The 13,988-nt window shown below is 44.0% G+C and overlaps 1 protein-coding gene across 2 annotated transcripts in view; it reads left to right on the top strand.

Annotated features, from left to right (window-relative positions):
* The first annotated feature begins 4,615 nt into the window (after nt 1–4,615).
* Nucleotides 4,616–13,988, top strand: part of Shroom2 (shroom family member 2) — a 290,381-nt gene continuing 281,008 nt past the window's right edge. Inside the window, exon 1 of one of the 2 annotated variants that reach the window (XM_052711845.1) lies at nt 4,616–4,914. In XM_052711845.1, coding sequence (XP_052567805.1) covers nt 4,750–4,914 — 165 coding nt within the window. In that variant the 5' untranslated portion in view covers nt 4,616–4,749. The remainder of the gene's footprint in view (nt 4,915–13,988) is intronic. The other variant, XM_052711931.1, reaches the window with a different exon arrangement.

Here is a 13,988-nt window from a genome sequence, read left to right as displayed (position 1 = left end):
CTGTTTTTGGTATTGAGGCTTCATGTTTTCTATCATTAAATTACATCTCCAGCCTCCTTGCCTTGTTCGTTTTTTATTTATGTGTATGTGTATTTGCCTGCATGTACATATGTCTACTATGTTCATGGCAGGTGGCTGAGGAGGCAAGGAATGGGTATTGGCTCCCCTGGAACTGGAGCTATATAGATGGTTGTGAGCCTCGGTGGTGGTTTGAAAGAAAATGGCCCCCAAAAGGAGTGGCACTATTAGGAGGTGTGGCCTTGTTGAAGGAAGTGTGTCACTGCGGGGGTGGGCTTTGAGATTTCCTGTGCTCAGGATACCACCCAGTGTGTCAGTTGACTTTCTGTTGCCTGCAAAATGTAGCACGCTCAGCTCTGGCATCAGGTCTGCCTGCACGCTGCCATGCTCCCCATCATAATGATAATGGACTGAACCTCTCAAACTGTAAATGACCCCTTCAATTAAATGTTTTCTTTATAAGAGTGGTCATGGTGCCTCCTTACAACCCTAATTAAATAGCCTCCATGTGGGAACTGAACCCTTGTCCTTTGGAAGAGCAACACATGCTGTTAGCCACTAAATCATCTCTCCAGCCACTCTTTTTGAAAAAACACTATGTTAAAAAGTTTTGTGGATAATGTAGCCATATTTACCGATTTACTGCTGATTTGAAAACCTTGTGTAAAAATGTGGCACTCTATCTTAAAAAACATTTTATGAGTATAAATCTCTTTGGTTAGAAGAAAAAAACTAAAATAAATTGAGCCCTATTTCATAACGATTAGCGATTTTTAAAACATTAACATTTTTATGAATATATAATAATTATGCAAAATAAATAAATTTATGACATGTGAAGTACAGCAATGGTGCCAGTCACAAACAGACTACATGGGCCCTGCTCTGTTCCCTGCACATCACTCTACAAACAGAAATCTACAAATATTGCTACTAACTAGGTCCTGTGTAAAATCCTTCTTGAGATCTGATTGGGCAAAAATGGGTCTTTAATATGCTGCTTTATCACTGGTAGATCTGCACCTAAATCAGTTCCCATATTAGGTCACCCCTAGCAGTCCAAAAGAGTACATGCTTGTGCTCATATTTCTTGAGTAAAGAAGCTGAATATTCAACTCAAGGAGCAAGAAACCACAGAGACAAAAGATATCTCTGCCTTTCCAAGGAGCATCAAATACATTCTGATTTTAGGAATCCCAGTGAAATTGTGTGTCCTGAGGGGGACAAAGCTATCACTACCAGAAGAGTTAAAGTCTGATAAAACTGGGACAATGTCTTCCTGTCAAGAGGTTTTTATTTTATTTTTTTTTTTTGTGCCCAGAGAGATAGTTTGGCCATCAAGAACACTGGCTGCTCTTCCAAAGCACTGGCAAGAGAACCTAGTGGATCTGGGTTTAAGTTCCAGCATCTGTATGGTGGATTCCATCTGTTTGTAACTCCAGTCCCAGGAGGATCTGATGCCTTTTTCTGGCCTTCACAGGCACCAGGAATACATGTGGTACATAGACACACATTCAAGCAAAACACTCATATACTGAAAACAAATAAATACAAATTTTAAGAACTTTATTTATTCAAATGTGTATGATGTGTGTGCCATGGTGTGTGTGTGTGTGTGTGTGTGTGTGTGTGTGTGTGTGTGTGTGTGTGTGTGTGTAGGTCAGAGGAGAACCTTGCGGAGGTGGTTCTTTCCTTCCACCTTTATGTGGGTTCTAGGGATTGAATTCAAGTTGTCAGGCTTGAGTGGCCAGCACTTTACTTGCTGAGCTAACTCACTAGCCCTGTCACCTGTCACAAGGTTTTGATATTCTCATAGGATACTTGAGAAACAGAAATCTAGGTGTCATGAGAGTCAGGACAGATGGGTTCAACTTGGATACCCCCAAGAACATGGGTGAGTGGATTTAGGAAGGTAAATGGGCATCTCTCTTATAGCAGCCACATGACTCAGCCCAGTCTCCTTAGCATATTTATCAATGTCAATACAGACAATAGTCTCATTCACAGTCGCACGATGCACAACAGGGAACAATGTCTAACATGAAGACTCTAAAACATCTCAGAAAATACAAACTTGCACCTAAGCTTAAGAAAGAAAAACGCTGGGCAGTGGTGGCTCACGCCTTTAATCCCAGCACTCAGGAGGCAGACAGGTGGATCTCTGTGAGTTCGAGGCCAGCTTGGTCTACAGAGTGAGTTCCAGGACAGCCAGGACAAACACAGAGAAAACCTGTCTCAAAAAACAAAAACAAGCAAAGAGTAAAGACACTGAGGAAAAAGGTATGAGCCTTTAAAGTGGCAGATGGGAAACCTGACAATTAGTATATAATGAACAAAAACGTTAAGGAAACTGGGTGTGGTGGGGCACTCTTGTTATCCCAGTACTCCAGAGGTAAAGGCAATTGGATCCAGAGTTAGATGCCAGCTTGAACTACCCAGTAAGTTCCAAGGCTAGCATGAACTACAGAGTAAGAGCCTATGTCAAAAGAAGATAAAGACATGGAGAAGGAGGATGAGGGGGAGGAGAAGAATGAAGGTTTTGATTGCTGCACACAGTAATGATAGATTTATGAAAACACTGAAACCACTGTGGCGTTTGAATAAGAATGGCTCCCATAGGCTCATATATTTGAATACTTGGTCTTGGAGGTGTGGCCTTGTTAGAGGAAGTATGTCACTGGAGACAACATTTGTGGTTTAGGTTTCAAAAGACTCCTGCCATTTCCAGTGTGCTCTCCCTCTTGTGTCTTGTGGTTGCGGATCTAGATGTGAACTCTCAGTTGTTCCTTCAATCAGCCATCATAGGCTCTAACCCTCTAAAACTGAAAGCCAAATTAAACGCTTTCTTTCATAAACTGCCGTGGTCATGATGCTTTATCATAACAATAGAAAAGTAACCAAGACACTCTGTCTCTGTTGTGTGATGCATCTGGTCTGTTTGAAAAAACTCTGACCAGAGTTGAGCTTCCCTATCCAAGCTTCACAGTGGCAGAGTCTAAAGATGCTCTTGGCACAGTGTTCTCTGGTTGTCCTTGCTGTCTCCTCCCAGTACCATCATGTGCTAAAAGTATCAGGATGGAGCTGTACTGGGGAAACAAGCCTCCAGCTACACATACAAACATCAACGAAAAAAAAAACAACTTTTTTCTACTCTGTAAGACACGTCATGTATACCTTTCTAAGGTGGGCTTGTTTCATGAATATAGAAACCTAGCAAAGTATTAATAGGCATGATGGCTCACATCTGTAATCCCAGCACTTGGGAGATGCAGGTAAGAGAATTAGGAAGGAATCCAATTATCCTTGGCTACACAGATTTCAAGGGCAGATAATTTCTAAAATCAATAAATAAGTTAGTTAAAAATTTAAAAAGTAGCGGACTTTCATTAACTTCAGACTAATTCCTCTTTTAAGGATGTAAACGCGGAACACACTTTAAGAACTTGTGGCAAGTGGATGGGGAGATACCTCAGGTGGGTTCCGGCCCCAGCACCCACGTGGTGACTCACAAGGAACTGTAACTTCAGTTCCAGGGGATCTGATGTCTGCTCTTTTTCTGGCCTCTTGTCTGGCCTATGCAGACTTGAGGCAGGCAGCAGACGGCAGCACCCCCCCCCCCCCCCATTAACTTGAGTCACAATTTTATGAATGTAAAGGGTAGGGACTGAATGGAAGATAGGCCTCCTAAGCTGCGACAAAAAGAAGTGCCACCAGGATGCCATTTACTATGCCTGCTGGTGCCACAGAAGGGAATTTGCAAAGGAGTGGGAAGACCCTGGATAGATCAGGTCCAGGGTCCTTTCTGCTGAAAGGAGTTGCCTGGAGCATTAACCGCAGGGCCAGAGCTTTGGGGGTGTGCCCGCGCATGGCCCGGAGCCAGGGCCAGAACTGCATCCTGGCATACAGATGGCTCTTGGGGACAGCTTTTTCTAGAGTCCCGGCGCTGGAGCAAAGGTGCGGCCATACAGGACAGCGGGGACGCCAGGGTTTCGTCTTCACCTGTGAAGTCGCCCGCAGTCTGTTCCGCCCACCGGCTCAAAGGAGGAAGCGCTGGGCCGACTCCGCTCCCAGGTGGAAGGTGCTGGACTGCAAACTACTCTGATCGCGGTCGCCTCCAGGTCCCGCCTAGTCCGGTATGGACACTTCCGCCGTCTCACCTGTTGCACCCGGCCTCCACGGCGGCGCCTAACTCCCCCCCCCCCCACACCCCCACCGCAAGCCTCTCAGCGCCTCCAGAACTGGGCGGAGGAACCGTGGGATCTCATGTCGGACTGCGTCCAGTCGGGGCAGTTTTCCCTGGTCCCAGAGCGCGTGCCTCAACCACTATCGGTTGAGCGCCCAAGAGAAACCTCTTTGGACCTTTAGCGCAGTCAGTGCGGAACCCCCATATGCGCGCTCCCGCCAATGCCGGCTCCCGGGCGCGCGCCTGCCCCTCCCCCTCCCCTGCCCAGGCCGGAGAGGAGCGCGCCTGCTCCGCCCCCTCCCCGTGCCCCTCCCCGCGCCGTTTTCCGCGCTCCCTCCTGGCCTGGCCCGCGCTGCGCTTTCCAAGTTGCAAAGCAAGTTGAGTGGTGGCCGGCGGCGGCGGCGGCGGCGGCGGCGGTTGGTGGCAGCGGCGGTGGTGGTGGCGGTGGCCTGGACGCCTGGAGGCTCATTGGTGGTGGGCCAACTTGTGCTTCCCGGAGTGCATGGGCGTGGGCCCTAGCGGCTGGAGGGGCTGAGCGTCCCCGCATCATGGAGGGCGCCGAGCCCCGTGCGCGGCCCGAGCGCCTGGCCGAGGTTGAGGCGCGGGCGGCTGAAGGCGTCCGCCTGGTGGAGGTGCAGCTGAGCGGAGGCGCCCCTTGGGGCTTCACCCTGAAGGGCGGCCGCGAGCATGGCGAGCCTCTGGTCATCACTAAGGTAAGGCGACCTTGGGGTCTGCCCGGTGACAGTCCTGAGGTGGTCCCGAGCCAGAGGGCTTGTCGGAGTTTCGGGGCACTGGATGGGGCGTCCCGGTTAGCGGCCTCCCTTTCTGGGGCGCATCTGCCGGAGTCACCTGTGGATACTGGGTTCTGGTCAGCCGTAGGTGTGCGGTTCCGGCTCCATCCTGGCGGCCCTCGGGCGGCTGCCAACGTTGCTGGTAGTTTCAATGGCTCCTGTTCCGGGTCTTCTTCCCCTCCCCCCTCTGAGAAAGGGCCTGGTAGTCCCCTATACCTCCTGGCCTGTCCAGCTGGGGACCTACACCTGCGAAGCTGCCATGAGATGAAGGAAAAAAAAAACATTCCCAGGATCCAGGGACTGGACACAACCTTCCCCACTTGTGTTTGCTTATTTAGGGCTCCTGGTTGTCACCCTTTTGATCTGCACGGTTTTCAGTCTGAAACCTACACTAGAAGCTGCTGCCAGTCAGCTTCACGATTCCCGGGAGCTCATCAATATTTGCTAACTTTCGGCGTCCTCTCCTACATCCACGCGCTCTGCATACCTACCAACATTTATTGAAACTTTTCTGCGTGCTTATAAAATAGAATTGGAGTTCCGATAGTAAGAAAAGAGACCTTAGTCTCACTTGGAATTAGTGAACGCGTGTGAGTGCGTGCATGTGTGTGTGTGTGTGTGTGTGTGTGTGTGTGTGTGTGTGTGTGTGTGTGTAGGTTGCTTTAGAATTGGAATTCTCTTAAAACGCAATCCATCTTGATACTTACCAACTAAACGTGTATAAACCTGTATAAACAAACAAGACAATCTCTCAGGTCTTCTGGTTAAAAGAAAGTGGGGGCCTGTTCTAGGCAGAGTTGATTCTTACCAGTTCTAAGGGCGAAGTCTCCTTTAAAATGTAAATATTCCTGGCTCCTAGAGGTGTTTGGAGGTGTCAAGGTGACTTACAATTTTCCTTATCTTCCCACTCATGAAAGCATGAAGAAATTAGGTGACTCTTAATTCACCTCCACTGATCATGAATTTGGAAAGTGGAATGGTGTTATTCAAACAGCAAATACGACCTCAAATCAATTATTCCCCCCACCCCCGTTACAGATTTAGCTAACATGTAATCTTTTATATCAAACTGGATTTTTTTTGTTTGATTGCCATTCAGGGAAATCAAATTCAGGGCACTGCAAATGCTAAGCAAGTTCTGTACCACTGAGCTACATACAGAGTCCTAGTGTGTGCCCTCACCTCATTTTTTTTGTTGTTGTTGTTCTGGGATTGAACTCAGCATTGCCAGTGCTAGGTAAGTGCTCTTCTATCACTGGGCTATCCACAGCCCCGTTTTTATTTTTATTTTTGAGTCAAAGTCTTACTAAGTTTCGGCCTTCAACTTGCAGTCCCTCAGCCATCTAAGTGCTAGTACTACAGGAGTATACTACCACAGAAAATCTCATCTGTAACTTCAAAGAAAATTATTTTTATTTCATGTTCATTGGTATTTTTGCCTACATTTATGCCTGTGTGAGGGTGTTGGATCCCCTGGAACTGGAGTTACAGACAGTTGTGAGCTGCCATGTGGGTGGGTGGGTGCTAGGAATTGAATTTAGGACCTCTGGAAGAGCAGCCAATGCTCTTAACCACTGAGCCATGTCTCCAGACCTTCATCCGTGTCTTTAAATAAGGTTTTAGAGGTCATTTATTATGATATAGTTAAAAACATATCAAGTAAATCTCAGTCCTGTAACATTTAGTGTTTTTTGCTACTGTTGTTTTTTCTTCTTTTTTCCGCCTCTGAGACAGTCTTTTGATATGTTTATAGCTTGCAACTCTCAATCCTCCTACCTCAGCTTTCCAACTACTGGCATTTCAGGCATAATGACGCCACACCTGGCATATATTTCTTTTCTGCTTTTTTCTTCTTTTTTGATGTTTTTTGAGCTACAGTCCCTTGTATTTCAAGCATCTGGCCTCAAACTCTCTGTGTAGCTCAGAGATGACCTTGAGCTCCTAACCCTCCTGCCTCCACTTTCCTATTGCCCTACCACACCTGGCATGTACTTCTTTAAAACAACAAAATAGGATTCCACACATCTTTCTCACACTTGTTTGTATAGCAGATGAAATAAGCTATACATCGTTTAATATGCAGTTTTAGGATTTTTAAAACAATATTTTAAAATTTGTTTATTTCATTTCAGGTATTTTGCCTGAATGTATATATGTGCCCAACAAGTGCTCCTAACCACCGAGACATCTCTTTAGCCCCTAGCATTTGGTCTTTCACCATATAAGTAAGCTGGAGATTACTTTAAATAGAAAGATTGGCTAGAGAAATTTTTATCTGTCCCAGTTTTGCAAACTCTACATATTTGATGGCCTCGTGGCTCTGTCTGCTTTTTAGAAGTTGAAGTAGGTGCTGGTCAAACTCAGTCATACTAAGCTGTACTACTGAGCTATGTTCTCACCCCTGCATAATTTTTATATATGATTCAGTATGACTGAAAAATTATGGTTTCATTGCTTAGGATGGATGAGACTCAGAGCGACTTGGGGTTTTTGTATTTTCTTACTACATAGATATCCATGTGCTGTTGCTCCTATGTTTGTGTACACCCATGTACTTTCACCACATGTTCTATTGTATAGAATTAACAGTATTTCAATACTGTTATTTTAAATTAAGAACACACACACACACACACACAGAGTCAAAATAAGAACAACAAAAATATTATCAGTGGTGCTTGCTTAGAACATGACACCTGATAATAATTGCCACATTATTTAAAAATGATGGAGGGTTGGCTGGAGAGATGACTCAGGTTTGATTCCTAGCACCCACATGGGGCCTCACAACTTCTGCAACTTCAGTCCTAGGAGATCTGACACCTTCTCCTGGCCTCCACAGGCACTATCTGCACATGGTACGCAGACATACATTCAGACAAACATTCATACATGTGAAATAAAATAAATAAAAATCTCAAAAAAATGAAGGGAATGTGTCTGTTTACAGCCACTTACAAGGTAGAAATGGACTGTTCTGATAGATACTAGGGGAAATCGTTCTTCAACTGGAATTCACTTTAAACTTTTACTCTTCCAGGAGCTACTGAAATGTCATTGAAGCTTATTAAATATTTTTTCTAATAGTTCTTTTTCCATTTAAAAAATTATGCAATGTTTATATTTTGAATTATTGGTATACCACAAGGGTTTTCTGTTTAGTTTTTATGAATTATAATTATTCTATTTTTATATTTCTATTATATATATTATTAATTATAATTATGTTAATTAATATTTTTCTATTTAGCTAATACTGATTTGGGAGTAGCTTGACCCAATTTAAGAGGACACATTCTTTTGATAATAATGTGACTATCATTTGAAGATCTCATGTGAGCACATATCTTAGAACTGGGAGGTGCTGGAGATATAGATAGTTGGAGTGCTTGCTTTGCCTACACAAGATGCTGAGTATCATCTTCAACATCACAGGACAAAAGAAAACCAGAAGAGATGGCAACAATCAGGCCGATTCAGTCCTAGTCTTCAACTGGAGAGGTCTTATTCACCCATTTTGTGGATGTAACAGCTATGACCAAGTGAGGGTAAAATGATGTACTCTGAGGTCACAGACATGGCAAGTCCTAGGCAGTGCCTTGAAAGTAAGACTCTAATGGTGAATATCAGTCTTGCTTCCTGGCCAGTAGATACTGTCTACTTTTGACTGAATTCTCTTGCCATGTTATTTATATTGAGTAACTCAATGCCATCTGTAGGGTGAGTTTTTCCATTCTGTTGTGGGGTCTGTTCTGTTCACTATAGTCCATTTAGCTGCTTCCTTGGCTTCTACCCACTGAAGGTCATTGGCACCTGTCTCCAGGTATGACAATCTGAATGTCCCCAGACATTGCCAAATGCCCCCAGCCCAGTTATAAATCACTTTGTTAGGCTAATGGTGTGTCACCTTTGTTTTTTAAGGACTTTGGGCTTTTATTTTATTCTTTTTGAAAACAGTGGCCTTTAGTGTGGTGTGTTTGGAGGCCCTTGGCATTTTCAGTGTTTTCATGTAGGTCTGTTTTTCTTTTTGACATGAACTTTTGGCTCTGAGAAAATGCTTTATTTACATAGTAAAATGCAAACAAGTATTTGCTTCATCTGCATTTTTGCAGTTGGAGAAAGGAAATTGAGAGCAGAGACTCCCTAGTACGGTGCTTCATAGGCAATCAGAGCAGATGCCGGGGAAGGTCTGACTATTCTCTAGATCTGGTTTGAAGTTAAAGGACATTAACTTCCCAGAAGAGTAGCATTCATAGAATTTCAGATGCATGCCTGAAACTCTACAAGACTTCTGCTGAAAGATGACATTAGGAGTCATAAATAGTGAGTATATTTATAACAATTTGCAGCTTGAAATCTTGCTACCATTAACAAACAAAAAACAAATGTATACATGCACACACACACACACACACACACACACACACACACAAATGCCACATACAAAACTGAAAAGCATAGAAACACACTAAAGCCCATTTTCTCATGCTGATGTTGCAGAAAGAACAAAAACGACCTGCATGTTCTAAAAGGTCTCATGATTTGGTGATATTCTTTGAGAGTGTACATGGGTTTAGGAACTCTCAGGGCCCTGAAATATTACACTTTAGCTGAGTTGGATTTGCAGGTAGGTTGAGCCATTGTGGCCTGCTGTTTTTTTGTTTGTTTTGTTTTGTTTTATTTTGTTTTCTTCCCCCTTTGTGCTGTGTTCATTATGGAAACAGGGCTTTGCGAGTGCTCTACTACTGAGTGACATTCCTAGCCAAGTCTTGCTGGAGTTACTTGAGAATTTCAGTGGGGGAGGAAACCAAGCTCATTTCTATGATGTCACTCACTGGAGAGTTGCATCCACCAGCTGGGTATCAGGAGGCCCCCTGCAACCTCAGGAATGTTTATCAAGGGAGAAGGAATGGAGCCCTGGCCCTGGCTACTCATAATTTATTAAAGCCCATCCCCCATGCCAGAAACTGCTAAGAACACATTTATCAGGGCCTGGCCTAACTTGGCCTTGCTGGCAAGCTCCTTTGAGAACCCACTTTTCAAGTTGTCTTTGGGAATACAAACCTCTTGATGTGTGTATTTGTGTATGTGCACTACTGCGGTATGGGAAATTGGAAGTTTTTTTTATAGATAACCTTCACCTTGCCACCATTTCAGGGACTTCTAAGTATTACAGCATTTATTCTCTGGTTATGGGACAACACTCATCCTGATTCTGTGAACACTGAAGACAGAATCAGGATAATTTGGAGGAGGGTATATACTATGTTGCAAATATCATATGTTAAGTGTTGACTGATGTTCAAAGAAGCAGAGGGCATAGGGACAAGGACAAGCAGTTGGTGATGGGTGTGTGTGAGTGAGGCCCTAAGCATACTATAAAATAATACCATAGTGATTGAAAAAGGAGTCTCCAATTTGGAGGTTGTGTGGAGTTAAGGTCTTGGTGGCTTGAGATCAGAAATGTTGAAACAGTAGCCCAATCATTGTCCCTTGTACCCTTTTATTTGCTTTTTTTAAAGGTTTATTTTTATTTTTTTTGCATGAGTGTTTTGCCTGCCATGTAAGTGCACCATGTGAGTACAGTATCCACAGAGGCCAGAAGATAGGTTGGATTGGGAATTACAGAAGGTTGTGAGCTTCTGTGTGAGTGTTGGAAACTCAACCTGAGTCCTCTTCAAGAGCAGCCAATGTTTTAACCACTGAGTTATCTTTCCAGCCCTTGTTTGTTTTTGAAACAGAATCTTCATGTAGCTCATGTGGGCCTCAAACCTTGGTATGTAGGGAGGGATGACCTTGAACTTCTTGTCCTCCTGGCTCCACCTAGAATTACAGGTCTATGCCAACACAGCTGTGGGGTATGCAGAGGATTTTGAGAGAAAGGTAGTTACTTTACCAAAATGAGCTCCATCCCTATCCCCTTTGTTTGGTTTTGAGACAGGGTCTTGCTGAGTTGGCCTGGAAATCTATGTCAGGTTGCTTGAGTCTCCTGAGTGCTGAGATTATAGGTGTGTGGATTAAAATTTGTATGGGGGTGGTGGGGGTGGGTGGGCAGGGAGTAGAACTCAGAGCTTTCTACAAGCTAGGCATGAAGTTCTAGTTGAAGTTTTGAAAAGGGCAATCATTGAATTTAGTGGTGGAAAGATGGATGTGAACATCTGTCTGTCTAGATTTTGGTTCACTTCTGTGTGCCACACAGTTCACAGCAGACCAAACCACTACTTTGTTAGTGTCTGGGAGTGCTTGGGTCTTGTCCTCACCCACACCCCTACTTCCTCACTCTAGGATGCTAAGGTCATATAAGTCCTCAGAATTGTAAAACCCTGTTTCTTTGTAATGGCAGTCACAGAAGGAGTTGGAGTTACTAGGGTGAGTGTAATTCTAAAGACAAATTTGTAGTGAGAATTCATAGTCTGGTTAAAAAACACTAGGTAAGTTTTCTTTCCTGTGCTGAAAGGCCTTTTCACTTGGGAGACCTGCCTTGCCAACTGGCTTTCAAATATATCTTTATTACCCCTTCCAGCTTGCAAATTAACTTGGCCTTGTGGAATTCTAATCCTTGTTCCTTCAGAGATGTTTCAGGCATAGGGGGTGGGGAGCCAGGCACAGTGCCTAAAGTTGTAGTCCAAGGTCTTATAGCTGGAGGCTTTCAGGTTCAAGTCATGGAGGATTCTCCCTATGGGAGGCACGAGAGTATGTGACTCACACCTATAAATCCAAAGGCTTCCACCATTACAAAAAGCTATAAACCTGAGCTATGCCTCACACTTCTGTGCTGTGCTGAATTCAATCTTCCTGGCTGAGTTAGGAGTATTGCTTAACATGTCCTAACATTTATCTTTTGGAAAAAAAATAAAGGTAGAAAGTTAGTTTGCCCAAGAGCTACATGTCGAATAATAAGTAGTACTTTTCAGTTGGTCATAATGAGATGGGTTTTCTTCATGCTTGGCATATTTCATAGCTCCTTACTTGGTAGGACTTTTTAAAAAAATATTTTTATTATTATTTATTTACATGCACCTGTGTGTATGCCTGTATATGTGCATGTACCTGAGGTTAGGGCCATCCCCTGAAACTGGAGTTACAAGCAATTGTAAGCTGCCTGATGTGGGTGCTGGAAATTGAACGTGGGTCCTCTGTAAGAACAATATATGTTCTTAACCACTGAGCCATCTCTCCAGCCCCTAGGACTTTTTAAAAACGCATTTTGGAGTTATCTCCTTGCTGAAGTTGTTTTGTGCAGCATGCAAAATAGGCTTGGATTTATGGCTAGACTCTTAGAAGCAAAGGAGGAAAGTTCTGGGGTCTGTGGAACTTTTCTTTGCATGCCAGACAAGGCAGAAACATTCAGCAAGATAATTTTAGGGTATAAAGGCTGAATGGACTTTTTATTCAGGCTTTTACTTTCAAACACCAGAAAGGTGTGGGGCCAGGCTTTATAGGAGAAGTTGTACAGAATTTGGAAGCTTAGTCTCTTTTGATATATGTGTGCTGAGAATTTTAACTCATAGGAGGATTTTGAAAGAGTTCTAGCAGGACTTTAAAACATACAGCTGAATGGGGAGTAAGGGGAGTTGGTACTGCCTGGAGATGTGGCTCAGCTTTCTTTTTATATTGAAAAATATTTTTCGTACAGTATATTTTCATTATGTTTTCCCCTCCCCCAACCCCCAATTCTTCCCAGATTCTCCCCACCTCCCTAGCAACCCAACTTTGTTTTCTCTCTTAAACAAATAAAAACAAAACAAAAAATAAACATACACAAAACACAGAAACAGAAATCAATATAAACAAGCAAAAGACCAATAAGACAAAAAAAAAAAAGCCCAAACAAAGCAAGTGAGACAAAAAAAAATCTATAAAAATACCATTGGGTTCGTTTGTGTTGGATATGGGGCCTTCCCGGAGGTGTGGTTAATATATCCACTGAGACTTCCTTTGGAGAAAACTGAGTTTTCTTTTGCCAGTTGTTATCAATTGTAGGTAGCTTCTTGGTTAGGAGTGGGAGATTGTGTCCACTTACTACTCAGGGTCTCAGTGCTGGGACCTGTGCAGGCCTTGTGCTCCCTACCACAGTCTCTAAGTTCATTTGTGCTTTGTCAAGTCGGAAGAAACTCGGACAAATGGCTAACTGTGGTGCCTATTAGCATACCAAAAGCGAATGCTGGCCTCTAGGCTCTCAGCATCACAAATACCTGTTACAGAGCATCCTGGCTCCTCTCACCCACTTTAAATGTTTCTGGCTCATGACCTTCCCTTCTCCCAGCTTCTCATTCCTCTCTAACCCTGCCATTTCAGCTATGTGCTCTCTTGCTCCCCCCCACCTTCCCTCTCTCTCCTACTCCCCTCTTTTGTCTTCCTCTCGTGCCCCCCCCCCCCCCCCCCCCCCCCCCCCCCCCCCCCCCCGGTCATGTTTAGTCCACTACTTTCTTCCCTCTTGTATTCTTCCTCATATCTACAATAAAAACCTTCCCTTAAACCATGCCTTGGAGCAGTCATGTCCTCACTTTATATAGCTGGTGTCAAAACTCCCCCCTTTTACATGTGTCAGTCCTTTTATGTCTGGAAGACACTGTTTCCATGGAGTTGTCATCACATCTGGCTCTTAACTGTCTTTTTGCCTCCTCTTACACATAGATCCTTGAGCCTTGAGGCTTTGGTGAAGACACCCCATTTGAGACTGAGGGCTGCAAAGTCTCACTCTGCCCATTGTCTAGTTGTGGGTCTCTGTGTTAGTTCCTATCTACTGCAAGAAAAAACTTCTCTGATGAGGGATGAGCAAGGCACTGATCTATGGGAAAAGCAGTGTGCCACCAAGAGTCATTTTATTGCTGTTCCTTTAGAAGAATGCATTCAGTTTCCCCCAGGCCCATGACCTATTTAGTCTAAGGTTCTTAGCCACTTGAGCGTTGTTAGGTATGGGTTCCATCTTGTAGAGTAGGCCTTAAATCCTACCAGAAAGTGATTGACTACTCCTATAATATATGTATCACTGT

The sequence above is a fragment of the Peromyscus californicus genome, unplaced genomic scaffold, assembly GCF_007827085.1.
Source record: "Peromyscus californicus insignis strain IS unplaced genomic scaffold, ASM782708v3 Scaffold_10__1_contigs__length_136768540, whole genome shotgun sequence".
NCBI lineage: Eukaryota > Metazoa > Chordata > Mammalia > Rodentia > Cricetidae > Peromyscus > Peromyscus californicus.
This window is presented reverse-complemented; position numbering and strand designations above follow the sequence as displayed.